The 25,711-nt window shown below is 53.5% G+C and overlaps 10 protein-coding genes across 10 annotated transcripts; 6 read left to right on the top strand and 4 right to left on the bottom strand.

The window, feature by feature from the left end:
• Window positions 1–41: 41 nt before the first annotated feature.
• NCS57_00654500 (RING-type domain-containing protein) lies at window positions 42–1,814 on the top strand (the record flags this gene model as incomplete). The annotated part of the gene is made up of 1 exon (XM_053056429.1): window positions 42–1,814. The coding sequence occupies one exon, from the start codon at window positions 42–44 to the stop codon at window positions 1,812–1,814; it is 1,773 nt and encodes a 590-aa protein (XP_052915384.1).
• Window positions 1,815–3,225: 1,411 nt separating this feature from the next.
• Window positions 3,226–4,186, top strand: NCS57_00654400 (uncharacterized protein; the record flags this gene model as incomplete). Its single annotated transcript, XM_053056428.1, has 2 exons — window positions 3,226–3,695; window positions 3,790–4,186. 2 exons carry the CDS (start codon window positions 3,226–3,228, stop codon window positions 4,184–4,186), a joined length of 867 nt encoding a protein of 288 aa, XP_052915383.1.
• A 321-nt stretch (window positions 4,187–4,507) lies between these two features.
• On the bottom strand, window positions 4,508–6,155 carry NCS57_00654300 (Peptide hydrolase; the record flags this gene model as incomplete). The annotated part of the gene is made up of 3 exons (XM_053056427.1): window positions 4,508–4,633; window positions 4,684–5,825; window positions 5,882–6,155. 3 exons carry the CDS (start codon window positions 6,153–6,155, stop codon window positions 4,508–4,510), a joined length of 1,542 nt encoding a protein of 513 aa, XP_052915382.1.
• Window positions 6,156–8,012: 1,857 nt separating this feature from the next.
• NCS57_00654200 (Histone-lysine N-methyltransferase SET9) lies at window positions 8,013–10,118 on the bottom strand (the record flags this gene model as incomplete). The annotated part of the gene is made up of 2 exons (XM_053056426.1): window positions 8,013–9,959; window positions 10,020–10,118. 2 exons carry the CDS (start codon window positions 10,116–10,118, stop codon window positions 8,013–8,015), a joined length of 2,046 nt encoding a protein of 681 aa, XP_052915381.1.
• A 751-nt stretch (window positions 10,119–10,869) lies between these two features.
• On the top strand, window positions 10,870–11,403 carry NCS57_00654100 (uncharacterized protein; the record flags this gene model as incomplete). Its single annotated transcript, XM_053056425.1, has 3 exons — window positions 10,870–10,884; window positions 10,934–11,018; window positions 11,108–11,403. The coding sequence occupies 3 exons, from the start codon at window positions 10,870–10,872 to the stop codon at window positions 11,401–11,403; spliced, it is 396 nt and encodes a 131-aa protein (XP_052915380.1).
• A 491-nt stretch (window positions 11,404–11,894) lies between these two features.
• NCS57_00654000 (uncharacterized protein) lies at window positions 11,895–12,907 on the bottom strand (the record flags this gene model as incomplete). The annotated part of the gene is made up of 3 exons (XM_053056424.1): window positions 11,895–11,939; window positions 11,989–12,116; window positions 12,409–12,907. The coding sequence occupies 3 exons, from the start codon at window positions 12,905–12,907 to the stop codon at window positions 11,895–11,897; spliced, it is 672 nt and encodes a 223-aa protein (XP_052915379.1).
• A 3,613-nt stretch (window positions 12,908–16,520) lies between these two features.
• NCS57_00653900 (MFS domain-containing protein) lies at window positions 16,521–18,161 on the top strand (the record flags this gene model as incomplete). The annotated part of the gene is made up of 3 exons (XM_053056423.1): window positions 16,521–16,627; window positions 16,681–16,808; window positions 16,864–18,161. 3 exons carry the CDS (start codon window positions 16,521–16,523, stop codon window positions 18,159–18,161), a joined length of 1,533 nt encoding a protein of 510 aa, XP_052915378.1.
• Window positions 18,162–18,784: 623 nt separating this feature from the next.
• NCS57_00653800 (Peptidyl-prolyl cis-trans isomerase) lies at window positions 18,785–19,524 on the top strand (the record flags this gene model as incomplete). The annotated part of the gene is made up of 4 exons (XM_053056422.1): window positions 18,785–18,787; window positions 18,891–19,154; window positions 19,207–19,463; window positions 19,515–19,524. The coding sequence occupies 4 exons, from the start codon at window positions 18,785–18,787 to the stop codon at window positions 19,522–19,524; spliced, it is 534 nt and encodes a 177-aa protein (XP_052915377.1).
• A 350-nt stretch (window positions 19,525–19,874) lies between these two features.
• On the bottom strand, window positions 19,875–21,841 carry NCS57_00653700 (uncharacterized protein; the record flags this gene model as incomplete). Its single annotated transcript, XM_053056421.1, has 3 exons — window positions 19,875–21,241; window positions 21,294–21,405; window positions 21,458–21,841. 3 exons carry the CDS (start codon window positions 21,839–21,841, stop codon window positions 19,875–19,877), a joined length of 1,863 nt encoding a protein of 620 aa, XP_052915376.1.
• Window positions 21,842–23,653: 1,812 nt separating this feature from the next.
• NCS57_00653600 (uncharacterized protein) lies at window positions 23,654–25,488 on the top strand (the record flags this gene model as incomplete). Its single annotated transcript, XM_053056420.1, has 4 exons — window positions 23,654–23,829; window positions 23,885–24,448; window positions 24,501–24,768; window positions 24,817–25,488. 4 exons carry the CDS (start codon window positions 23,654–23,656, stop codon window positions 25,486–25,488), a joined length of 1,680 nt encoding a protein of 559 aa, XP_052915375.1.
• Window positions 25,489–25,711: the final 223 nt, after the last annotated feature.

The raw sequence follows: 25,711 nt of genomic DNA, 5'->3' as shown, positions 1-25,711 counted from the left end.
TGACTGTTCACATCCACCAGTTCCAAGACGTTCATCTTAACATGATGGAATACACCAAAGGCAGTGATGTTGAGCTCAACTATATAATGGTTTACAAGTTGCCTTCAAACTTACTCTCATCTTATCACCCACAGCTCACTCGTCTACACTCAATCAAGTGTAGATATCAACGCTACAGCGAAGCAACATCACCATCTACGCAACTCACCTTTTACTCACCCACCAAAACAGCAACCATGCCACGCAGCACCACATCGTCTGCAAACGGGTCAGAGCACTACTGGCCCAACATCAAGAACGCCATCCTGCAGAACCCAGCAGGCCAGCCGCCGAGTCAACTCATGAAGCCTCAGTGCCCTGTTTGCCTCGAGACTTTCGACATCACCACGTTCCGCAAGCCATCGGGGAACCCGCCCACCTGTGTAGTACTCTTCTGCGGACACGTCATGTGCAGGAGGTGTCTTAGACAGGCGGAGGAGTCTGGCGTCGGAGGCGAGGATAAGAAGTGTCCTTGCTGCCGGACGGCGCTGGCATGCAGATGCGGCGAGGCATCCAAGACGTTCACGGTGCCTGACGCCAACACGAGCCCGGACGCCGTATTTGATGCACCGCTCACCAAGCCTGAGAACCCCAACGGGGACGTCCAGCCAAAGTGCCACCGCTGCGCGGCGTCGAGGGAGTGGCTCAACCGGATCGATGGCGGGGACTGGCCAAGAGAGGCCGAGACCATCGAGCCCGGAGCCGTGCGGTTCATTTACGGGACCGTCGACGCACTCGAGTCCGAGGGCCGGGCCGTAACTCCTAGGTCCGTCTCCAGCGCGTTTGGAAGTGTCACTGACGATGAGTACCAGATGTTGATCGGCCACCGCAATGACTTCATTAGCCAGCGGAGACCGGAGCTCGAGAGCGCAAACCCGTGGTTTGGAGGTCATCGTGAGGCCGGTGGATTAGACCGTTACAGTTCTTCCAGTCGCCATGACGAGCGTCGCCGAGAGGTAAACGTCGACTACCGAGCTCCTCTGGATCCTCCTCTCGACACAGAAGCCCGGCGCCGCCGCGGTGAGTTTGAGGAGCGCCGTCGCATGCACGACAGACTTCCAGAGGAGAGAAGTCTTCAGGACCAGCTCAGCGGTCTAAACCTAGGAAGTGAATCGCGCTTTGATGCCTTTGGACGGCCTCGGCCCAGTAACGGGAGAGAGAGAGAGCGTGCCCAGCAACGCTTCGACGAGCCCGGCTTTGATGAGCCTCGACGACGAGATGCCGGCATGGGTGGCATGGCAAACTATGGTGACTTCGGAGGAGGGCGTGAGACTGGTCGCGATACCTTCTCTGGCGCCCAATACGGACGGGACACCGGCAATCCATACTCCGGTCAACGCGGACGGGATACCGGCAACGGTACCCCCCACACACGGAACACCGGCAGCCTTTACGGCGGTGCTCCATACGGAGGTGATATCGACAGAGATAGGCGCTTCCCCAACACCCAACGCGAGGCGAACCCTGACCCCTTCTCCAGGACTGAGCGCGGCCGCGGGACGACACGCCCTCAATCCCAATACGGACGCGAGACAGGCGAAGACGGCGACATCAACGCCAAATTCGAGAACAACCCCGAAGCGCAGGAACTCTTCCGGGAGAGCATGGAGCGGATGAGAGCCTACGGCAACCTCACCGAGGAAGAGCTGTCCGACCCTTCCTATATCGCATGGCGCAAACGAGAGGCCGTCAACGAGACTGAGTTGGGGGCACTAGCGGAGCGTAATCGCGCCTACAGAGGCGGAGATGGGCCTTCGGAGAGGCGGCGATGGTAAGTGTGAGGTTTTCCCGTCTGAACGCCGTTCTGGACGGGCCGAGAGATGACGCGGCTGCGAGTGTAGCTTGGCGAAATTCAGGAACGAGAATGTTGCTGAGTCAGACTGTAAATTAGTTGTAATAAATCATCACCTTTTCTTCATATCATCCACCCTTGCTTGAATTTTTGTTTACGCACGATGCCGTCAGAGCCGTCGTTTCGTACGTCAAAGAGAGAGAGACCGCCACCGGTGAAACCAAATGACAATAATAACCCCGTGATGCGTAAGAAAAAAAAAAGGTGACGACGACGCGTGAGGGAAAAGCAACTAGCCATCTCGTTAGTGTTCGGCATACCGGCTCGTGGATTGATCGTCCATTCCACTCGGCAACTCAAAACCGGAATATATATGCCGAGCGATGGTTTCTTTATAGCCAACACGATATCAAAATGAATCAATTAAAGACTGAAGAGGATGAGAATAAAGAGAAACGACAGAGAGAGGGAAGAAAAAGTGGGGGATAGCATCATCTCACCGCGCCGTGCCGGTATCCGATCGCGCCCAATCGACCCCGGCAAGTCGGCACAGCGACATCCACAAGTTGTAGACGCCCTGTTTTGGAATGAATTTCAGGGCTTCAGGCTTGTCAGGGTCTGTCTATCAGCAGCATCAGCAAGAAGACACGAGCAAACAGACGGACAATTATCTCTGAACGGTAAACTGTTCCTCTGAAATACTCTATCGATCCATCTCGTCTGAATATCCATCTCCAACCCCATGCTGTATTCATCCGTCATCGTCAACAACCGTTCTATTCCCTTATAGTCCCACCTCGCTTCCTCGGCACCACGATCCTACCCACGAGCCACCCCAAGAAAGCCCACACCCCCCCAATAGCTAAGCTTCTAGTGGAGGGCAGTCCGTCCTGTCTCGGAAGTACGGCTTCGTCCCCAAGCTTGCCCTTGAATCTGTTCGTGCCGTTTCTTCCAGGACGCGACGAGGCCCTTACTTTGCGGCGGTAGACTAAGAATAGGCGGCAGCCCCCCCAGTCCCAGTCCCAGTTCTCCCCCCTTCGCTGTAATACATACATCCCTTCCCACGACCACTGTCTGTCTCTTTTTCCCCTCTCTTTCCCCCCCGCCCTCGCTGTCTATTGTTCCCCCCATTTTCTCTTGGCCCTGTTCGTCCCCCTCCCCTCCCCTCCAAAAAAAAAAGTGTCTTGTCTCGCCTTGTCTTGGACGACTCAAGAGTCCAGGGGGGCCGGCCTAGAAGCGCCTCTGCCAAGCAAATAACTCGATCGCGCCGCCCATTCAACTCACTCACATCTTGTGTGCCTTTGAGCCTCAAATCAAACAAATTACCAAACCTGTGCTTCCCAATTCCTAGGCGTAGCACCTCCAAGCCCGCCTCCGTCGAACCGTTCATGTAAATGCCTTCCGCTCTGCAGGCCGACATGGACCCCGCCGTCGTCGGCCTCCCTGCGTCCACCGCCATCGCCGGGCTTCTCGCTGTCGGCGCCACTGCCATCGACACTCTCATCGATCTCAACATCTCACCTCAGCACGACACGGCTATTCTGAACCTCTTCCTCCGTGAGGTCAAGGAGTGTCGCTCTTCGATTCACGCCCTCTGCAAGACTCTCAGCCTCATCGAGAATGCTCAGATTCCATTCCCAGCTCGCGCAACATGGATCGGCCTCGATGAGCTGGTCGCCACTCTGACCGACACAGTTCTCGCCTTTTCTCGCATGTATTCCCTGTGCTGCGCACTCGACGAGGAGGCTGCGCGCTCGAGCCCTGAAGATGCCACAAGACACCTGGAGAAGCGCATAAGGGCCCTGTGCGCCCGTGTCCGGTGGCATAACTTGTCAATCGCCATGATGATGACCGTAATAAACTGGTGAGCAGGCCACATAACCCACAGAATCACATCCCTGCCCCCCTCTCGTTTGTTCGCACAGACCGCAGAATGGCTGACTGGATGGAAATACCAGCCCCGGAGAAAAGGACGCGAAAAATAGCCGCGACGAACTTGCCCACCGCATTAGTCGACTTCTCACCTTCAACGTTGGTCTCGCATCCCGTTTGCGAAGCGGCAGCCGGCCCGGATCCTCGGCCGCCAAGCCTCCGTCCCCCGGTGCCCAGCCCACCGAGACCTCCGCGATCGCCCGTGCAGAAGTGGGTCCCACCCCCGGATCTTGGCCCTCCAACTCGGGCACCCTCGCCGATCGAAAGGCCATCTCCCGCCTCATCCTGCCCGTCACACTAGAGGAGCTGCGGGACGACTTCGAGTACTATGTGCCTGACATCCCCGAACAGATCGGGGGCTGTGATTTTGTCACAGGCGGTGTGCTTGTCGGCACTCCATATGAATTTACGCCGGCGCGATGAATGACACGGCTGGATTACTATTAGCGTATGAATTACCAAAGATGAAGAGGACGTGTCCTCGGGAAGGATAATCATCAGGAACGATGACGAGGATGCAAACTCGGTGTTAGGGTTAGTAATTGCAGGCTTCTTCAAGGCCGGTCGGATTAGCTTGCTGTCTTTTTGCTTGATGGTTGGGGTTAGACGGGCATTTCCAAAGGTTTTTATGACTGTAAATGGGTTCTTTTTTTTTTCACAAGGTGGACAAGATTCATCTAAGCATTTAAATTCAGTTGAGATATCCAATCAATTAAAAAAAGACCACTAGGTCTGGTGCACTTCTTAAATGATGTACTTGTTTCCGTGCATCTTGACCTTGTCAGCGTAGGCCTGGACAGAAACCTCGGTTGTACGCTCAGGGAAGTCCTTGAACGAGAGAGCGTACGTGGCCACCGAGTGGGCAATGAGCTGTAACGCTGGTCAGTTACACGTTCGTCTTGACACAATACATGACTCACCTTTGTGTTGACCTCCCAAGCAGTGTAGTTGACGTTACCAAGGTCGTCACACAGCTGGTGGTAGCAAGGATCATACCACTGGCCTGCGATACCACCAAACTGCTCTGCCTCCTCCTTGGTCTTGACGCCCTCGGCACCAGTAGCGATACCACCAGCGGGGATACCACCACGGATGAATCCATCATAGTCGCTGCGACCGTCAAAGGGGATGAAGGTGTAGTTGAGACCCTGCTCCTCGTACCAGTCGACGTACAGGTTGCGCAGCTCCTCAGAGCCGGCGGGGTTCTCAGAGTTGGTAGCGTTGTAGATCTGGTAGGCAAAGTTGGGGCTGCCCATCATGTCGTAGTCCATGAAGAGGCGAATCTTGCGGTTCTCCTCCTCGGGCAGCACGGCAACGTAGTGGTCCGAACCAAGGAGGCCCTCCTCTTCAGCGGCCCACCAGGCGAAGCGCACGCAGTTGTTGACGCGGAACTTGGAGAGCTGGGTGGCGACTTCAAGGACGGAGATACTGCCGGAGCCATCGTCGTTGATACCAGGACCCTCAGCGACACTGTCACTGTGACCACCGAGCATCACACAGTTCTCGGGGTCACCGTGACGGGTCTGGGCAATAATGTTGGTGGTAGAGATGGTCTTGACCTCGGCGTCAATGTACGCAATAGCATCAATCTTCTCGCCATCCTTGAGCTTCTTAGCGATGGCCTGGCCCTCCTCGCCACCGAGGCCGAAAGTAGCGACATGGTTAGGAGAAGGAGTTCCCAGAGTTCCATGAACCTCCTCCTTCTCATAGTTGTACACCACAGCGGCGACAGCACCAGCCTTGCCAGCATTCTCCGACTTGGTACCAAAGGGGCAGGTTCCTCGCAAAATGAGAGCAATGTTGCCCTTGAGGGACTCGGGGTAGTCGGACTCGCTGCAGCCCTCGTTCTTGACGAGGACGAGGTCTCCGTAGACGGGCTGCTTGTTCTTGGTGGGAGGAGTCAGACCCATGGGCGACGCGTCCTTAGGCACCGAGTTGCCGAGGACGAGGCGAGACTCGAAAACGTTGCCCGACACGGCGGGGAACTGCTGGTTAGAGACGGAATAGTAGCCGCCCAGCTTGGCCAGCTCAGCGTGGATGTAGGACAATGTGCCGAGGTGGCCTAGGTAGCAATCATCAGCATCATGCAGATAACACGGCCGAAATCGGCAAGCTCACCTTCACTACCAATGACACGAGTAGGATGTCCATACTCCTCCTCTCCATTCTTTGCAATCTCGTAAAGCTCCTTGGCCCTCGTCTCGAGGTTCCCGGCCTTGATGCTGCTCTGCAATTCCTTGGTATCGATCAAGGGCAGACCGGTGAGGTCATCGCTGCTGGGTCCCGAGCTAGGCGACCAGGAGCTCCACGGGAGCTGGACATTGAGAGGAATCTGCAAGGCCGAGACGCCCGAGAGCGCCGTGGCAGCGACCAAGAGGCTCTTGGCAGTCATTGGAATGGTGAAATGAGGATCTGTCTTGGGTTGTTTATGGAGGAGAGAGAGATGAAGGAGGAGAGTTAAAGTGATACAGCCCTTGTGATGAGGTGCTGGGACTCGGGAGCTATTAGTGGCTGTGGTTGCCCGCTGCGACGCCAGCCAGGCACAAGCTCTTATCGCGTCTTGCCGCTAGCCGCTTTGAGTCATGAGCTTTGCCTCCCCGCATTAGGTTGCACCATGTCTCGGACCTTGCCTGTTTACCCTGGACTCACAAAGATCAAGGTATTTACAGTGCAGTGTGTACGAAGAGAAACCTGTGGCAGAGTTCGACGTAACTAAAGCATTGCCGTTGCCATGGATGCCGGCTCTTGATGCAGCTAAGAACTCTATTCCAATCAGGGTTGGTAGTGACCCCCCTTCCACCATGCACCCAAGCCAACGGCCACCAATGGCTTTTCACCAGCCGACGTGAAGCTCGCCGAAACTCACTTTGCAGACCTTTTCCATCTGCATATCACCAATATTATACAGTACGCAAATAATTTACTTGTGATCGATTGTTTACTACATAGTCGAGCTGTTTGGTCTGGAGGCCGAGTCGCCACCAAAGACTTATAGTCTGCTATCCCACTACCTACCCGGGTGAAGGGGGGGTTCAGGACAGTGTGGCACATAACTTACATCACACTTTTAGGTCAACATTATGGCTTTATGATAAAAACTGACCATAATATCCTCTAATAACAGATATCAATTACAACAGAGCCGTAATATAATAATAAGCCCTCAATAGAGCTATAACAGGCTTATATATTTAATAGTGTTATTCTTTAACACTATGCTGTCATTAACTACCATGCTTAATGATACAGTGCGAACAGTCTGTCCTGAACCCCCCGCCACACGGGTAGGTAGGTGGCTTGCGACGCCAACACTACCAGACAGCGACGAAGCAAAGATTGCACGAAAAGATACGACGGATTACAAACTTCTACATATATAGGCTATCGCCTTTGACCAATGAATAGCCACGAGCACAAAATATCTACTGAATACTGTAATTCTCCTGGTGACATCGTGCTGACGCCTAGCCAAACCTCGAGTCCTCTCCGTACAGCCTGTGTGGCTCGATTGCCAGCCCAAATCTCACTCAGCTGTACCACCCTCAAAGCTGGGAACACAAAAGAGAGACATATTGTGAGCCAGTGCACCTAGGTTGGGGAAGATAAAGCGAGTAGATACCCCCCAAAATGTTTTTACGCATAAAATGGTTGATGACAGCCTTTCTCGGCTTGACTTTGGAATAATGCACGTCGTCTACCTACTCTACCTCGGCGTCGTCCAACGCATGGGTGAGATCAAACACAGCATGTATGGGACTGTCAACAAGATCTTTTCCGTCAAAACTGCAGTGAGAGAGCGAGTAAAAACAGCCTTACCGATAGACAGATGAATGAGCTAACTTGATGTAGGTTACCGGCAAGACAAAGGGCAACACTGAAAGAGAAGCAGAAGAGGGACGTTGTAGTGCCGAGAAAGAAGTGAGACAATAGGACTCGTCAGATACCAATAGGTCTTTTGATGGAGTCAAACGGCCAATGAACGGCTCAGAGGATCCCTGAATGACGATGCCTGGTTGAGGCTGATGTGCTGACGACGGTTGAGAGCAAGTGAAGCCAACTCAACCACGGCCTTGCACATATCCTGAGTGCAATGAATAACAAACCAAGCAACACTGGGAAGATTATTTAATTTAAAGATGCGCTAGTCACTCCTCTAACCATTCCATGCATGCCTGCCTCATAATGTACATCTCCCCGTTGCTGTAATTGTTGCTCCCGGAACGCCCCAATATAAATATTATTCTGCCCATCATGGATCGAGCAGCCTGCTGTTGACCCTTCTGAGCCTTCCACTTCTTCTAATCCCGGACAGGTCTTCCTCCACTGCGGGCGCCAGCTTCCTGGCTATGCTGGCTGTGCTGTGTCGGCTCAGCTTTCGTCCTCGCTCTGACTCTTCTGGCTCTTCAGTTTCCGTCTTGGAAGCTGCAAAGCTCTTGCGTCCTCGCACCCGTCGCTCATCGTCAGCATCCAGGAAACGGTGGATCGTCCGATGATCTAGAACTCTCTCTTCTTTGTCGTGCGGTCCTGCCTTGTCCGTCTTGGGCCAGATGTATCCGTAGAGCTTCGAGTGTCGTTCGCAGCGGGGGCAAGACGATCGTGTAAAGTATGCGTTCTGTTGTACAAAGTATCCATCGCAGATGGTGCACTGGATCCATGCCATCTCAGGCTCCGACAAGAGCAGTGGAGTCAGGAGATAATCACCGGGGACTCGCACCCGAGATGGCGGCGTGGGTTGTTTGACGAAGGTGCGCCGTTGGTATTTGCGGCGCTTCGGCTGTTCCTCTTCGTCAGCAGCCTGACCCTCCTCGACAGGCTCGATGCTGGTTGCGATAGGTACTGGCTCAGGCTCAGGTACAGCCTCAGGAGCCTTTTCAGGCTCCGGTTGTGGTTCCATCTCAGACTCCAACGGAGCGTTGAGGATAGCTCGAATAGACATGCTCTCCAAGCCGCTTCGACCGTTCGGCCCTGTTGTGGGGGCTTCTGTCTTTGTCTGAGGTGACCGGGATCCCTCAGTGCTCTGGGGGGAAACTGGTGCCACCTGGGGGACTGTTTGAGCTCTGCCCTGCTCAATAGCAAGAGGAATCGCCTCTTTCATTACTGGTGTCTTGACCATGGGCTCCGGAGTCTCCTTCTCAGGCGAAGTGACATCCGTCTCCACCACGCCGCTTCCTGACGATTCACTAGCCGTCACAGAGCTACTGCGTGAGGATGAATCTTCCCTGGAAATCGGCTCAGCTGAACGCTTGAGACGCTTTGCGGGCGTCTTGGGTGGTGTCGCAAGGGCATCAAGTGGTCGCTTGCGGCTGTTGGTGCTCTCCGCAGGAGGAGATCGAGCAGCTGAAGAATCTCGAGCGTGGCCGAGGAGCGAGTGTCTCGTGGCTTTGGGAACTCGTGGCCGCATGTCGGGAGTGACCGAGGGAGTTCGTGATGAACCAGAGATGCTATCGTCTCTTCTTCGTCGTCGCAGCGAATATCCATCGGACTTTTCCTGCTCGATGCTCTTCTTCACCGCCACTGACCCCTCCTCCGGCTCCCACGCATTCCGCAGCAGATCCTCGCAGGTCTTGCAAAGACACTCGCAGTTGTTTTCGCCAAAGTAATTATCACCGTAAGTAACTGTGATCTCCTCTCCTGGTCCAATCGCTCGTGTTGCGATAATCTCGATTCCTGCATGGCTTGTCCTCATAAGTTTGGCGTTTGCATCGCAATCGTGGTTCGCAAATCGTGCGGGTCCCATGAAGAGGCTTGTGCACTTGCTGCGTGAGCTGACGACAATGCTGAAATCCTTCTTCTGGCTCGAGATTGCCTTCTCCTCTTCCGGGGTGATGATGACCTGAACGCCTGAGAGGTACTTGATGGATTCGTTGCGCTTGATGTACCGTCTGGCGTGCACAGCAGCCTCGTGGGTGACAATCGTGTATCGGTTCGTCGAGCTGACCTCCCATGGACAATCGGGGAGGTAGATTTGCACGTATCGCCTCAAGTGTCGTCTGAAATCCTCCTTCTCCTTGTCTGTTCTCAAGCCATTGTAGAACCTCTTGAGTCCGTCTGTCTTCAGTAGTCGCTTCTCGGCAGCCTCGAGGTCCTTGTTGATAACAGCTTCCTCCTGAAGGACTTTTGTGATTTCCTCTTCTCGTACACCTCGGGAAGGGTGGTAAGATGTGCGATTCTTGGGAACCGTTGTCCAGTAAAAGACCTTGTCTGGGTTAGAGCTGTGTCACAAACGCCAGCGTCTACTCCTTCATAAACCACTCACATGGTCAACCAGGGCATCGGTGAGAATGTCATCATATGCTGACAATTGAGCCAACGTTATGCGCTGCTTCTTGGCAGGCGCATTCTTTGAGGGAGGCATGATGCCTACTCGAGCCCTTCAACACAGGCAATCTCCAAGTGCCGAAACTGTCGTCGATGCTGAAAAAGGAGCGCACGTGTCCCCAACAAGAGACACAACAAAGGCGAGAAAGAGAGGATAGCGAGCGTCGATCCTCAGGGCACTCCAACTGAGAATCCTTGCGCAAAAACCGAAACGGAAACCTCCTGGTCTTGGAAAAAAGGCGGTGGGTTCTAAAAGAGCGGCGCAGTGAAGCGATGTCGTCCAATTCAATTCAGCTCATCCACTCCCGCAACGTCATAGTCTTGAGATGGCCCGCAGCGAGTCAAGGCAGTGGAGACACAAGTCTCTCCTTGTAAGGAACGGTATTCGATTCGAAAAGCGACAGAGGAGAGACAGGGCGAGGCTGAGACTTGAGAGGAGGGGGTGCGGTCTCTCAGGGGATCCGGATTGAAGGAGGGAAGAGTTGGCGGAGGTGGAATGACATCGTTGCTTGCTTTCGAGGTTAGGGGGGGGCTTGCTTTGTTCGTCCCCGGTCTGGTCCTGCCCCAGAGAATTGGCCAGGCGACGGGCGGGGGCTGTGCAATTGTTGATGTGGCTTGGCGGCTTAGGTGCGGCTGGCTGAGCCTGAGCTTGAGCCTGAGCCTTGGATGGCACGTGATCTTGGTTCGAAAAGTTCAACGCCAATGGTGGGCAGTCGACGATATCCGAGCTGGACTGTGGAGAGAGACGAGTAGGAATAGACCTCCCTGCGCGAGGATAGACTGCCAAAATGATTCAATTAAAGGTATGATTGATCTTTATATGGTTTCAATTTCATATGCTAACCGTGCTAGACCATGCTCAACTGCATCGACAACTCGGGCGCTGCCCTTGTTGAATGCGCTCTTGTCGTCGGCCAAAAGCGACACGCCCGAATCGGTACGACCTCTCCCCTCTACATGATATACGACCCTCAATCGAACCATTCGAACTCTCTATTACTCACAAAAACTAACTGTCCCCAATAGGTGACCGTATCGTCGTCGTCGTCCAGGAACAGCGAGGTTCCTCCTCTGGTGGCATGGCTGGTCTCTCTGCCGCCAACAAGGTTAAGCGCGGCGACATCCGCCACGCCGTCGTTGTCCGAACCCGATACCCTACCCAGCGACGAGACGGCTCGGTCGTCAAATTCGACGACAACGCCTGCGTGCTGCTCAACAAGGCTGGTGACCCTGTCGGATCCCGCATCAACGGTGCTGTGGGCGCCGAGCTGAAGCGCAAGAAGTGGAGCAAGATTCTGTCGATGGCTCCTATGCAGGCTTAAAGTTTGGGAAGATGAGAGACTACAAGAGGGGATGTGGATGGCTGTGTATAAAAGACAGGTTAGGACGAAGATGTCACCATGTACGAGTGGGATACTGTACAATTACGAATACTCGGGCATTTGCGAGGCGTTGATGAGAGAATAAAGACACCTTTCAGCTCAATCATTTACGGGTCACTGATTGCGATTTCATGTTTCGGATGTGATTACATGTCACTTGGATGTTACTGCGAATAATGTTGTGATTCAAGACTGCAAAGAGCAGCTTGACAAATCCTTATTGTCCTCCATCACATCTACCAGTACAGGTCTATCAGATATTGATAGGATACAAATTCCATGTCTTCTAAAGCCATCCAGCGCCAGTGGCATCTTAGCCACACCCTTCCGTGAACGCCATTTGCTAATGGAAACAATCCGAGAACCCTTCCTCCAAATCTTTAAGACGGTGATGAGATCGAGCTCTTCGGGGGTAATCATACAAGTCATGCCTATGTGAAGATGTGACCGCACTCGCAGCAGACGTAGAACAATTTCTACAAGAGTTAGTTGTCTGATATCCAGGCAGTCATTGGTATGGCTTACCATGCCGGTCTCGGCGCTTCGCTGCTGAGACTGGAAGAAGACGGCTTCTTCATGCTTGCAACTGGGGCAGGTCTTGTTGGATCGCGGGAGCTGCAGCACACAAAAGAAGAACAAAGTCAGCCAGCAGTCTGTAAGCGAGGGCAAGCGGGTTCCAAAGAAGACGCGAGACACATGAGCTCCGACTGCTGAGTGCAACTTTTACGCGACCGTCACGGGTCGGCTGCCAAACTGCTAGCCGCGAGGGTGTCTATCATGAGAAGCCCAGAGCATGTGCCAGCCAAATGAGGATGAACATAAATCGTGTGCGTCGTGATGCAGCGTAAAGGGTATAGTCGTTTAAGTAACGTCGATCGGGAGTATGTGTCGGTCATAGGTCGATGTCCATGAGGCTGTCGCAAAACTCCTCGCTCGTGTCGGAACATGAATCTTCGGGGTCGGTCTTGAGGTCGCACTCCTCGGACATCATCTCCTCGTCGTACTCGGAAAAGGGGTCCGCGTCCTCATCCTCCCAGGGCAAGGTAAACTGGCACATGCCCGTGACGGAGCGCTTGACGTTCTCGCGGAGAGTGACAACCATCTGGCAGTCGGGCTTCCCACAGGTGGTGCAGAGGATGATATCGCCACAGCCGTGGCAGGTAACGGGCGGGAGGTGACTAACCGTTGGGTCGGAGCCAACATCCTGCGTGACACCGGCCGTCTCACCGGCCGAGGTGTTGAGGACGTTGCGGAAGACGCAGGTGGATTGGGCGTCCTCGGTGTACTGGCAGGTCCGGCAGGTGAACTGCAGCTTGTGAGAATCCACATCCTCCTTGGGGTAGAGCATGTTGGAGCACTCGGAGCAGAAGCGAAAGGTGATTTGCTCAAGCTTCTTGTCGCCCGAGGCGTCGTCGTAAGAAGTGGTGGACTGGGGGGTGGCCATTGTGGTCGGTCGCAAGCTGGATGTAATAATGCGTAGGGGAAATGGCGAGTCGCTGCGCGGTTGAAATACTAGTATATTCCAAGATGCGAGTGAGAGTCGCGAAGGCGATCCTTTGTTTGTCGCTCAGAGGTTGTGGTGTTGGTGAAGAAGAAAAGAAGAGGACCAAGTTGAAAGCGGCGAGGCAAGGGAAATGGTGGTAGGGTAGTCCAGGAGTGGGAGCGGAGGGCGTGCCCGTGCCAAAAAGACCTAGACCCACTGTTTTTTTACCGCTGCCCGAAACTGGTTCCAGGTGACTTGACTTTTGGCTGGGTCGCAGGGGAAGGTTGGCTGATGCAATGGTAGTCAAGTCTGCAGATGGGGAAAAGTATCTTTTGCTTTTTGCCAAACTTTGAGGGTTGTGGTCAAATATCAGAGGAAATAGAGAGGAAGAACTAGAGTCTGGAAAGTGTGGTAGGTCTTGCTAGTTTTGTAGGGAGACTTGAAATAGGCCAAGCCAGGCCTCGTGTGGATGGTCACACGTGGGGATTGCCATGAGAGTGAGTGAATCTCCTCCTCAAAACTCTCGGTCGCTCTGTTTCACGGTCTTGACGCGCCTTGCGTGGCAAGGCAAATACTAGGGGACAACACGGCCACTATGGGTCCCCGACAGGGGGGGTTTGTTTGGTTTGCTTGGTGACTCACGCCTGAAAGCTACAGTGCAGAACAACACAACTCGGCGATAAACATGAGGTGACGCTATTCCTGCCTGAAGTCCCAGGCAGTATGACCCCGGCCAGCTGGCAGCGGCACCTCCGCCCTGTGTAACTTGGCAACCCCAAATCATCTGGTGAGGCGGCCGACTACTGTGCACTCAGGAACATAACAGTGAGAATCGTGATTTGGGTCATGATTGGTCGTAGCCCGTCACCTCGAGAAGGGGGCGAGTAAGCTGATTCACGATTGAAAATAAGCCGATTTGACGGTAGAGTAGGGCGACAGCGACAATACCCTCTCAAGTCGGACGCGTAGATTCACACCTGCGTTAATCAACGCCTCGATCCAGGAACAATGCAACCTGGTAGGCACCCAAAGGGAGACCGCCAAGATGATGTGCATGGAATAAGAGACACGCATACGAAGCCTCTGGAAATCCCCAGAACAGCCCAACGTAGACAGGCAGAGGGTGAGTGCCGTCAGAGGTAATGGCGGGTGACCAAGGGTGGCACATGGAGGCTTGGAGTCCCGGGTACGAGGGCCACGGGACCAGCCCATTCTCAACAGCACGACCACAAACGACGGTTCGAGGTCAAGACCACGTGTAAAATAGACGCAATCTATCCCGCCGTCGCTGTAATGGGGAAGAATTGGGGAGTTGGGGATGTCACTACTGTTCGTTGGGTGTTTTCCTAGTCCCCGCAACTGGGTGGTGTTATGGCTTCCTATCGCTCAACGAGCTCACCAATACTCTCGCTGTTTCCCCCCTATGACAAAACCATCCATATGCACTTTCATTTTAATTCCGTGCAATTCTTCACAAAGATGTGTTCTTTCGTTGTGTCTTTGTGAGTCACGACACCCCTAGAGCGCGTTCTTGAACGCGACCGATGGTTGATCGTGGCCTGGCTCATGGATTTCGCCAATGGTCGTTTCATCTATCATTAGACATCCCCTCTAAATGCCTCTCGTACATGCTTATCAGGTGCTCCACGTGCGTCTCGTTTGCGTATTCGATCTCGTCTGGCGTGTCTTTCCATACGGATTCCAAATCCACAATAACTACCCTGTCCCCAACAAGAAGAAAGTTGTCCAGCTTCAAGTCGCCGTATGCGAGTCCAAACTTGGCCAACTCAGCAAAAGCTTCCTCAATCCGGCGCTGAAACTCTGGGGGCTCAAGGCAAGGGAACTTTTGGTTGCAGGATTCGATCCCATCGACTTCGGAAAGGATCAAGGCACGAGTGCCATGGACTGTTGTTTCGCCAAAACACTTGGGGATCAAGCTTCCATGTAAAGATAGAAGCTTTTCATACATGCTCTTCTCATTCTTAAACTCATCATTCCAGCCTAGCTTGAGCTTCTTAATCACAATTCTCGATGGAAGAAAATAGCCTGGGATGACAGATTTGGCCAGCGATTGGATCACCAGAGGAAGCCGGCGGAACAAGGCGATTACAACGCGGTCAAAGGAGCCGCGAATAATTGAGAGTCGCAACACGTTGGGGTGGTAGCTATCATTTTGGCTTCCGATAGCACATATGGTACTCCATCCAAGTCGGAACTGGAGAAGCCGGGTCGGCCACTCTTTCAGTAATAGATAACCTGGATTGTGAGTACCTTGACCAGTAATGAGCTTGAGTAGTTATAATTATCCGACTTTATGGAAAGGCGACCGGACGACGTGGATGATACAGAATCGCAGTCGCGCATCGCAATGGAAACAAGGACGCGGTAATCACTTCACTGACACTGGCTATTAGGGGTCGTGAATGTTTGGTACGAGCTGGCAATACATAATCACGTGCTCCATCTTGCCTGTCAACACGGCTGCCTGATGCACGCCAGACACGTAGGTCAAGCGATAATGTTATGTGATCAGCGAGGCAGCCGGCGATGGCAAAGACGATGATGAAAGTTTAACTCCTCTCCAATGTTATATGTAACTTTGTGTAAAAGCCATCTAACTACTCAAGGGATATTATAGGTATTTTCTTCCTTTGTGTTGGCGTCTCTTTTGCCGGTCCTTACCAATCCTCTGGGAGTTGCGATACCCGCTCAAGACCTCATCAAGAAAGGTTTGGAGCAAACACCAACCTTCCTGACCTCGAAGATGATAAAGCACGAGGACAAAAACGACCAAACACTCTGATTAGAGCCCATAACCTATTTAATTTGTCGCCCGCTTCCCGAAATATTGGAAACTCAAGGCCGCCATGCCGAACATATCGTTATTGGGGAGACCAGGTTCGTACCCGCCCGCCGGGGTATTATCCGCCGACTTCTATGCCTCCCATCCTTATCTTGCATAAGTACTGAGGGGTAAGTTAATGTATATACTTTATTCACATGCTCGCTTGGTCTTGCTAAGAAAAGAGGCGAGCAAACTTGCTCCTGGATGAGTGTTGGGGATGCGTTGAAGAGAAGCATTGATGAGGATGCTGAGTATCTTGGCTCTATCAGTGATACTTAATCCCTGATTGAGGATTGATACATTTGACCTCTTATTTCGAAGAATGCCTCTATTAGACTCTTTCTATATACGTGGTTGCGGATCATGTTGAGAGGTGTAATCGTTGCTACGAATTTCTCCAGGAAAGAAGCTTAACTTCCCCACAGAGACTACCGTCCAACCCCGGATCTTGGCAACTTTATTTGTTGGAGGAGATTACGAAGCTTAACGATGCTAACGTTGCTCTAAACTCTTTTTTATAAAATCATTCGGGAAAGGGGTACGCTTGTCATATGGATGTCAGTATCGAAGGATCCGATGGTGTCTCGGATGCCGGGTATCCCCAACGGCCATGCGTAACACCTCACCGACGACACCTGCACCGATGCTCTCCCATATATAATAGACAAAGACCACCTAGGTTGACATGTATTCATCACGCATAGACTCATCAATAAGAACACCGAAAGCATGACAGGCCTTACTGAAACCAGCGACAACCCCATCCCAATCACGAGCGCCGATTCGGTCACCAAGATCGAAGCCGGTGACGAATTGAGCCACATGGAGAACCAAAAGTTCGTATCAAATCGTCCCTTTAGTGATTTCGGCGAGCTGACCTTGGCTGTAGAAATGTTCCTCCCGAGTTTATCTTTGATCGTCAGGCTGAACGTCGTTTGCGCAACAAGATCGACTTGACGATTATGCCCATCATCTGTCTTATGTATCTCTTCTGCTTTATCGACCGTGCTAATATCGGTAAGAATATCATTCCTGTATTGACCCATAAGCGTCTTGCTAAGTATGATTACAGGCAACGCTCGGATTGCTGGCATGGATGTCGATCTCGGCATGAAAGGGTTTGACTATAACGTCACCCTATCCATGTTCTATGTCTCTTATATCGTCTTTGAGCTTCCTTCCAACATAGTCTGCAAGCTCCTTGGACCAGGATGGTTTCTGCCTGCCCTCACCGTGCTGTTTGGGGCCTGCTCTATCGGCTCTGGCTTTGTCAAGACAGTCCCTCAGATGATGGGAGTGCGGTTTCTACTCGGCATATTTGAGGCTGGAATGCTTCCGGGAATTGCATATTACCTCTCTCGATGGTACCGCCGCTCTGAACTCACGTTTCGGCTGGGACTGTACCTCGTTGCGGGACCCCTGGCCGGTGCTTTTGGAGCTCTCCTCGCCTCAGCCATCCTCCGACTCGACCATTTCGGAAGTGTCGATAGTTGGCGTATGATCTTTGTCATTGAGGGAATCATCACAGTCGGACTCGGATTGATCGGCTTTGTCACCATGACAGACCGACCGGGTACAGCACGCTGGCTCACAGAAGCAGAGAAGCAACTCTCTGAGGATCGTGTTCGGTCGGAGCGTGTCGGGCAGGTCAAAGTGCTCGACAAGATGGACAAGAAGAAGCTCATCCTGGGGATCTGGAACCCCGTTGTCATTAGCACGTCTTGGATCTTTCTCTTTTGCAACGTCACGGTACAAGGGCTGGGCTTCTTCCTGCCGACAATTGTGAGGACGATTTACACGGATTATACGGTCATCAAGCAACAGCTCTACACGGTACCACCCTATGCAGTAGGATCAGTTGTTACGCTGTTGCTGCCACTGATAAGCTGGCGGTTTGATAGACGACAGTTGATCATGATCCTCTCAACGCCGCTGGGCATCGCTGGATACATTATCTTCTTGTCAACAGCCAACCAGTCAGCACGTTACGGCGCAACCTTTTTGGTGGCATCATCCGTGTTTTCCCTGGGGGCTCTCACCAACAGCCAAGTCTCGGCAAACGTGGTGTCGGACACGGCCCGATCCTCTGCCATCGGCTTAAACGTGATGCTCGGCAACATTGGGGGTCTGATCTCGACTTGGTCGTTTTTGCCCTTTGATGGGCCCAATTATCCTATCGGCAATGGGTTGAACTTGGCTACTCAGGTGGGAACTCTGGTCTTGGCGACGCTGACGCTGTTGTGGATGAATCGGGACAATAAGAGGAGGGAGAGGGTTGAAAGTGAGGAGTTGGAGAGGATGCAGGGCATGTCAGCGGAGGAGCAGGAGGATCTAGATTGGAAGCACCCGTCATTTCGATGGAGGCCCTAGATGTGAAAGCATCCAATTCTTCTGTAAATAGCTTGATATCGATGAATAGTATCCAATCCGACATTGTCCGTTTACTCAAGACGACACAACGAGTGAGGGATATCCAGGCCAACCACTAGCGACCCCATGACCTTAAATCCTCTTAAGCTTGTGCGTCTATTGGACCAGGCGCACGCAGAGCGCAAACCCAATCTGGATATGCCTCGTCAAGTCAAAGGCCAGTCCGGGGCGTTCCCCCTTGCCTACTGTAGGTGTTGGATGCCGCGGGGAGGATGCGTCGCCCTATGAGAGCCATTGGCCGATCACCACCAGCTGCGACACCCCGCGTCAGACCCCGCTCGCTACGGCAACGCCGCTAATTTGTGCCTTCGCGGGGCCGGGGGGCGGACCTGACCTTCTAATGGGGTCTCCCGTGGAAACTGGTTCTGCGGCACGTCATTGTTTCCAGCTACGTCCATCCCAGCTTCACTTTTACTCCTGCATACTCTTGCTTCTTTTGCCCAGCGCATCTTGGCTTCTCACCCGCGACGATCCGTACCATCACCAAAGTCAAAGCTTTACTACAGCTCTCGTGACACTTGACTTGTCCCTCCACCAGCTTCGCATCAACAAACTCTGTAAACATGGTAAGCGCCTAGTCAACAGCACAGCCCTTGCTTGACCAACAGAGCACCAAGCTACCACGGCCTCATGATGCCTGCCATGGGTACCTCCAGCTAACACACCCAGTCTGATACCGGTCTCCCCCCCAGCTGGGAGGTGCGAATCTCCAACTCCAAGAACCTCCCCTACTACTTCAACTCGACCGACAAGGTCTCCCGATGGGAGCCCCCCGCCGGCACCGACACCGAGAAGCTCAAGCACTACATGGCCACTCACCACAGCGCCGGCTCTCGACCCGCCGCCGCCCCTGGCGTCCCCGAGGGCAAGATCCGCGCAGCCCATCTCCTGGTCAAGCACCGCGACAGCCGACGACCGAGCAGCTGGCGAGAGGTATGCGCGGGCAAAATGGAGTCTAAGCGAACCCGCTGACAAACATATCCAGGCTGAAATCACCCGCTCCAAGGAGGACGCCTACCAAATCATCCAGGCCCACGAGGACAAGATCAAGTCGGGCAGCATCACCCTCGGCGAGCTCGCCCTCACCGAGTCTGATTGCTCCTCGGCGCGCAAGCGAGGCGACCTCGGCTACTTTGGCAAGGGAGACATGCAGAAGGAGTTTGAGGATGCCGCCTTTGGCCTCCAGCCTGGCCAGATGAGCGGTGTTGTGGAGACTGCTAGTGGTCTGCACTTGATCGAGCGGTAAGTCCATCTGTGATCCGAGAGAAAATCATTGACTGATGAGTTTGGCAGCCTGGAGTAATTAAAAAGTATATATCATGCCGAAAAATTGACAAAGCACAGCGTGCAGTTGAAGTCGTGTGCAACACTAATAGCAGTGTTCTGAAGAATGTCGCCTACCTCGTCTACATCCCTGTTTCGTTCAAGTGCTCAAAAGAAATTTAATTGCTGACCTAGAAACCGTACATCTCCTCTAGCTACATTATCTTGCCCAAGGTTTGTTCTCAAATGCTACAAAATTCAACCAAATGTGCTTCTCTATATCAGACATGCTCCCCTCTTGGCCTTCTATCCTTCTCTCGACCGAAATGAACTCTAAACACCAGGCATAAAGCGCACAATACCGCCTCTAGTCTATCGCCCACGTCTTGTCTAGCTTGCCAGACTCAACACCGCATCTTTGAAGGGCTCAACCGTTGTGAATACCACCGTCATGACTCCAGACACTGTCATGGCCAAGGCTGCATATGGCGCTGCTCGACTTTTAGTCTCGTACAGGTAGGATACGCCCATGGCTGCGCCGTTGATGCCGACGGTGATGCCTGCGGCGATTGTGATGGGGTCGTCACCGCTGGCTAGTTGTTGCTGTGTTGTGTTGAGGAGGGATTTGAGACTTCGGAATGAGCTTTTGCTCTCTGACGCAGGTAGACCTTCTCGGGAAGAGGTATCGTCGTCCTCTAGCTTCACCCCCAGCTTATCCAGCACGAACGGATAGCAAAGCTGGCCGAGGATTCCGTTGCTCACTACGAGGGCGGCGTTCACGCCTGGATTGCCACCCAATGCTGTCATCGCCGGTTTCGCCAGAGCAAGAGTCGTGCTTCGTGCCGCGAACGCCAGCGCTTCGGGGCCATCCAACCCCAGCGTTTTCCCCGCGAGAACCGACAAGAGGACGTTTCCTGCCGCCGACGCCGTGGCCACCAAGATCGTGAGAAGACCGGCCACGCTGAAGAGCTGGCGCTGGCACTCGTACAGCTTGAAGCCCCAGATCAAGATACCGCACTCGAGGATGGAGAGCGCAGCATCTCCAGCACCAAACCACGGAGAGTGGTTTTCGGGAAGGGGTGTGTTTGTCGCTATGGAAGTCCAGAGAGCATAGAGTGGCGTGCCGCTGCTGAAGATGCTCAACACTCGGGGCAAACTGTCGGGACCGTAGGCGCCGGCTTTGCCACGCGTGTATGCCGTCATGAGCAAAGTCGTAAGCAAAACGGGATTCATGAGAGTGATGAGAGTGTTCTTCAACTTGGGTACGTCGTTGCAGTATCTGGATGTGTTGAACTGTCGCTGAAGCCAGAGTGTCAAGGCCCAGACGAACCAAAGGACGCAGCCGTCGAGGACGCGGTCTTCGTTGGCAGCGGCTGCGATGGGGGCACCGATGACAAAGATGCCGAAGAACGAAGCAAGTAGATGGCAGTTGGAAGTCCAAAAGCGCCAGACCGAGGAGTTGTCAACACATTCGTCGATAGGCATAAGAACCGACGACCTTCGACTGGCTGCAAGAGACTGTCCTGTTTCATGTCCCGGTGTCGAGCAACCGATGTTCTTTTCATGGTTGCCGCAGGTGGGCCGGGATATCTGATCCAGAGTTGAGTCGGAGGAGAGCCAGCTGATTTCGACCCGCGGGGGAGTCGTCGCGAGAGGGCTGGGGATGCAAAAGTCGTCAGGGATGCGAGAAGTCGCCAAGGACATGACGAGGAGCGAGACAGCAAAGACGGTGGTCCAAGAAACGAGGTTGGTCACAACTGGCACGGACATCAGCGAAACGAGCGAGATCTCCAAGGACGAGGAACGTACCAAAGTTGCCGATGATGCAGGCAATGTCGTGGCCGCCCAGGATGTCGCTCTGGTTGAGCATCACCAGAGGGATGGGGAAACCCAAGCCCAAGTGGACGTTTATGAAGTCTATCTGCGATACGGGTCAGACCAGCATCTTTGATGAAGCTGCGAGTGCTTCGTACCTTTGATTTGATGTGCTTCTGGTATATCTCGTCGACGCATGGGGAGCAGAGATAGGCCACGGCCATGAGCACAAAGGTCAAAGCCATACCAAAGATGGAAGAAAAGAACTCGAGATGCGCAGGAGCCAAAGCCCGACTGATACCCCAGATGATGAGCTCGCTCATAAGGTAGATGATAACGACCCATCCAAAGTCGAGGACGCTCGTTGCGGCGGCTGTCAACCGCCTCCTCCATAGGGCGGGCATGTCTCGGGTGGGATGAAACAGCAGCATCATCTTCTTTATCGAGTCCAAGAGGAGCGGACCGAAGGCTCCATTTGAGCGTCCGAGACAGCGGCGCAGAGGGCGGAGGATTTCAGAGACGTTGTCTCTGAAGGGGGCCATTGTGCAACAAGGCTTGGTGAGAGAAGGATCCAACACAAAGTCCCCGGGGCAGAGCAAGTGAAAAAGAGTGTTACACCATGGCAAAGCCTCGTAACTTGCGGAAGGGTGCGATGTTGTTTTTAAGAAAAAAAGTTGGTTGCTGGTGTTGGGCACTGCAGAAGTTGAGATGGGTGAAGCGAGCAAGCGTTGACAGTGACAAGGGGCCGGTGGCGGATAACATACCCCGGAGAGACTTGCAGTTTGAGATGGCAGTTTTTGGACATTGGCAGCATAGCTGCATGAGATTTCAAGGTTCGGATGGCTCTTTTTAGTTGATGGTCATGTAGGAACCCGAGTCACCAGTGCCAAAGCAGGTGTTTCGATCGGTCTAGTTCCGACATGTCAACAAGCCAGAGATCTTATTGGTATACGAGTGTATCGAAATCAGGGCACAACGAGGCCAGAGATATTATTGGCATATGGAGGTGTCGAAATCAGGAGTTTGCTCTTCAAAGATTGACCCCAGGCAGATATCCGTTTGGTCTTGTTTGTCCAATCCCACATCAGCCAGTGGCAACTTGCCGCTCCCGTCTTGCCGTGCCGAGACCCTCCGTTTGAAGAACTTCCCCAGCGATCTTGTACTTGTCCATAGCCAGGTACGAGGTCATCGCCTTGGAGTGTTCAACGGAGAAACGTCATTGAGACGGGACGTGGTGACAAACAAAGGACGGAAATAGTAGCCTTGTGGGATTTGAGGAGGGGGGAGACTCGAGGACACGGCATGGGAAAATAATCCCCGCGGGGAAGAGAGTTAAATTGGACTTGAAGATGCTTGGTAATTGAAAGAGGGGCCCCTGGGTCACGGCATGGAGGGCGATGCTGGGGGACGTGTGACGACTCTTCAAACGGAGAGGGGAGGAGCTTTGTTCAGACGGCGAAACGCGATTTTTTGTAACTTGAGATGATGGATACGAGGAGAATTAGACGACGGTTTCGTCTATGTAAAGAGATAACATCATGGGTTGGACAAATGGACTTTAATAGGTAGCCCTACGTGGATGCATAGGTAGTTGTGCGGCTGCGAGGCTATCGCCAGCCTGTGGCCTATGCACTCATGCACAACGCAGCTAGGGCATACATACCCAGCTTGACAGATCTGACTAGAATAAATGAAACGGCTTGACGTGCAGAGATTAATATCTTCAGCTGTTACCATCTACCAATTATGAAGCCCTGATGAAGCGTCTCTTAAGGCAAATATCCGTTGGATGCAAGATGTGCTGTAGGTGTAACCGGCCAGCGGACCCACCCCGCCTGGAACAGTTGGTCCCCCGGGCGGGCTGGCCGCTGAGAAGGACCTTACGGTGCAGGGGGCTCGTGCTGACCGCCCCCAGCCGTTGTCTCGGATCTTGGGCCGACGACGTCCAACGTCTTTGATGTTTGTTTGGGCTTGAGGCTCATCAGGATTCATCAAAACGCCCACCCATCAGCTCAAGAGGCTTGGATCTGCAGACGGGATTGACGAACGGACACCGCCTCCATCTTGAGATCCATCTCGGATTCTTGTCAGCAGCCTCGATCTTGACCTCAGCCTTGTGGCTATTCCCGTCGCGGCTCATCGGCGCCTCACCACCATAACGTTGATTCCACCTGGCGACACGTTCAAGACAAACGGCTCTTGGCCTCGGCTACACTTGACCCAGCCTCTTACCGCCTCTCATCACCTGGTCAAAACCCTTCCCATCAACAAAGCCTGAAGCAAGCCAGCACCGGCCTGTGCAACATCAACAACGTTACTTGAAAAACGCCACTTCGCTATTTCACAGGACCAGAATGGATCTCGCCCCCAGGGATCGCGCAGAGGCCCTGCTGCTCAAGGCCGCCCGCGCGTACGGCGTCCCCGCCGCGAAGGACGACGTGCGTGGCGCCCTGGACGATGCCGCGTTCGTCGAGTGGGCAAATCTACATCTCGCGCCCGATCACCTCTTGACGGGTGATGAGCTGGCATTGTGAGCTGTCAACCCCCTGTTGTGTGCGCAATCTGTTTCGGCTGACTTTTGATAGGTATACTGCCCTTGACAAGAGCGGCCAGGTTGATCGGTTGGCTGATTTGTATGATTTGGGTGAGGTTCAGGCGGTCAATGAGGATGACATCAGGGCTGCTATTGATGAGTTGAACCGGTCTACCGCCACCATCTCTAAGCAGACCGAGGCTTTACGACAACAGCAGGATGCTCTCTCGCGTCTTGTAAAGAAGCGAGATGAAGCTGAAAGTCAACGCCGTGACTGGGAAGACTCCCGCTTAAACAAGACCAAGCTCGCACTCAAGAAGCTAGCCTTTGAGGTGACTACCCCTCCCCCTCACCAATATGCAGTTACCCCTGGAAAACGTCAGACTAAGACAAGGGTAATTCAGGTCGACGGCGAGGCGCAGAGCCTCGAGTATCGCGTCGCCGATCTAGAGCACCTCGCCAAGGACTCCCGCTCCAACCTCAAGCACACGGTGGACGACGCGCTGCAGTCCGACGACAGGCTGCTGTCGAGCTTGCAGAAGCTAGGTTGGGAGCTGGACCAGCAGGATCCGGAGGAGAAGCAGACTGTCGAGAAGCTGCGAGAGATCTGCATGCGGTATGCCGTGCCTGGGTGGGTATCATGTCATGGATACTAACGGTCTTTGCAGGCTGATCAAGACGACTGTTGAGACGCTTCGCACGAGGTTGGATAGGATTTACCTTGAGGCCACCCTTGCGGCGGAGAGATCGGGTGACGTCAAGTCGGCGACTAGTGACGATGTCAAGGCTCTGGAGGAGGAGCTCGAGTCTCTCTACTCTGAGATTCTCCCCGTTGCTCAGATGTCGGCCGAGCAGCAGCATCTGGAGCCGGCGTTGAAGTCGACCGACTCTCACAGCGGACAAAGCCTACACCGTTCTGCCGTAGCGGTTTCTTACGTGAGTCTGTGTTGCACGCCAGCTGTACAGTGTCGCTAACAGGTTCAGGTCGATGAATGCCTGGACCACCTGCTGGACAGAATATGTCTTCTCGCGGACCGTGTAGAAACGCTCAAGTCACACCACGCAGCAACATCTTCCATCATTGCAACCGCCAAGTCAGAGGTCGCTGCCTCCCTCTCTCCGGAGAAGAAAGCTGCCAAGCCCGCTTTCCCTGCTTCACCTGTTCGCAACCGCAACCCCTCTCCCATTCGACGAATACGCGCGAACACTGGTTCTCGTCGCGGCAACCGTCGCCGTTCATCTGGAATCCTGGATGAGCCTGCTATTGAGGCCCTCCTTCGTAGCCTCGCACTCACCCTACCCCCAGCAGAAGACGCAACCGCCCAAGAACGAACCTCAAGCCTAGCACAGGTCGTATCAGAGCGCTCCATCAAAACAACAGACGTAACCCGCAACGCACAAGAAAGCTACGAAGCAATCACAACCTCGCGTCTCGACGACACCCGCCTCGCCATCCAGCTCCTCCGCGACAGCGTATTGGCCGAGAGCCCTTTCAACGAGGTCAAGCTCGCTGACCCCGAAATTGAAGGGTCGATCCACGTGCTGAGCCAAGAGGTGGAAAAGGTGAAGGAGAAGCTCGAGGGGGCGGTTGCGAAGAAGGGGTCGTTGGCGAGGAGCGTTGCCAAGGATGAGTTTGTGCAACGATGGGCGACGTGATTTTTGTGATATCCTCCCATGATGCATCAAAGATGTTCAACTAGAAACCTAAGATTTCTCGTATCTCTACCATTTTCACGTTTCAACTGCTGTCCATCGTACTATCCGCACCGCTGAATTCCTTCAATACCAGCCAATTGCCCCCGGCCCACAAACATATGCAGGCTCATCCTCCAATCTGGGGTATTGGATAAGTTGAAACAGGGAGGGCCCCGATAAACTT

This window comes from Fusarium keratoplasticum, chromosome 4 (assembly GCF_025433545.1).
Source record: "Fusarium keratoplasticum isolate Fu6.1 chromosome 4, whole genome shotgun sequence".
NCBI classification, from domain to species: Eukaryota; Fungi; Ascomycota; class Sordariomycetes; order Hypocreales; family Nectriaceae; genus Fusarium; species Fusarium keratoplasticum.
The sequence above is the reverse complement of the archived record's forward strand: the minus strand, read 5'-3'. Positions and strand labels throughout refer to the sequence as shown.